Here is a 1,110-nt window from a genome sequence, read left to right as displayed (position 1 = left end):
AGGAGACCAGCGGAGCCAGGTCTCCCGGGGCGCAAGTGCCACGTGGAAGAGTGGACCCGGGGACATTTGGTAAGAAGCAAGTGTGTCTTTGAACCGAGAATCACCCCGCACCATGGGGTGATTCAACACCCCGTGGGGACAACCCACTCACACCCCACCCTCTACTATTTCCTGGTCACACGCTCACCAAGTGCGTCAGCACAAGGGATGGACCCCCAGCGGATGCTCACTCTGTTTCCCTAACTCTCTGTCTCTGTATCTCTGTCTTATCTCTCTCTCCTTCCCTCCTCTCCCTGCACCCCCACATACAGGGGAACCCTGCTGTTAAGGGGCATCTGTTGAGGAGCTCCTGCGGCCGTTCTTCTCTCTCCGCAGCCTGTTCCTGTCCTCCCATCTCAATTACTGCAGTTCCCTGCATGCTGACATTTTTGGGGTGTCCAGGCCCTCGCCAGCTGGATGTGCCCGACTGACCCCTCAGTGACTCGGGGTGAGCCCTGCAGAGAGACGTGTGTGTGTCCTTCCCACGGCACTGTGTCGGGCCCACCTGATGTCAGGCACACCTGGCTACGTGCCCAGCAGATCTTGCTGTTATAAAGCTACCCTGTCCTGCTTGCAACGAAACAGTCACTTCCAAGCATCTTCTTTCTCAGCAATTTGTCCACCAGGGTCTTGGTGTCCCAAGGGCTTGCTTAATCAGTGATTGCTGTGGTGGTCCTAGAGCAGGGTCCTGGTAAAATGGAAATTGAGACCCTCCATGCTAATGGGGATGGAGAGCAAACCCCCCGCCATCCTGTTGGAAGGCCTCAGCCCTGGTGTTTACACACCTGTGGGCAGGGAGGGCTTCAGGCCCCACAGACTCTCCAGGGAGTCAGCAGGCTCTGAACGTGGGCAGGAACCTGTGTTCTTGGGAACCTACTGGCGCCGTTGACTTGGCCCTCCGCCCCCCATCCCCCATCCCCCATGCAGCTGGCTTACACTCTCTCCTTTCCTCCTAACTCACGCTCAGCTGGGCCTCCCTGTCCCTTTCAAACCTCACATCACCGTCCAGAACCCCTCTCTGTTCTGGGCGAGCAGACCCTTGGTGTCCCCTTCATTCTTCTACCTCAGGAA

The 1,110-nt window shown here is 57.7% G+C and overlaps 1 protein-coding gene across 1 annotated transcript in view; it reads right to left on the bottom strand.

Moving 5' to 3' along the window:
• Positions 1 to 1,032: 1,032 nt before the first annotated feature.
• The window catches only part of F10 (coagulation factor X), a gene marked incomplete at its 5' end in the record, with an annotated part of 24,900 nt that continues 24,822 nt past the window's right edge, over positions 1,033 to 1,110 (bottom strand). Inside the window, one exon of the mRNA XM_023743494.1 lies at positions 1,033 to 1,098. Within this exon, the coding sequence (XP_023599262.1) occupies positions 1,033 to 1,098 (66 nt within the window). The remainder of the gene's footprint in view (positions 1,099 to 1,110) is intronic.

This window comes from Myotis lucifugus, unplaced genomic scaffold (assembly GCF_000147115.1).
Source record: "Myotis lucifugus unplaced genomic scaffold, Myoluc2.0 scaffold_395, whole genome shotgun sequence".
NCBI classification, from domain to species: domain Eukaryota; kingdom Metazoa; phylum Chordata; class Mammalia; order Chiroptera; family Vespertilionidae; genus Myotis; species Myotis lucifugus.
The sequence above is the reverse complement of the archived record's forward strand: the minus strand, read 5'-3'. Positions and strand labels throughout refer to the sequence as shown.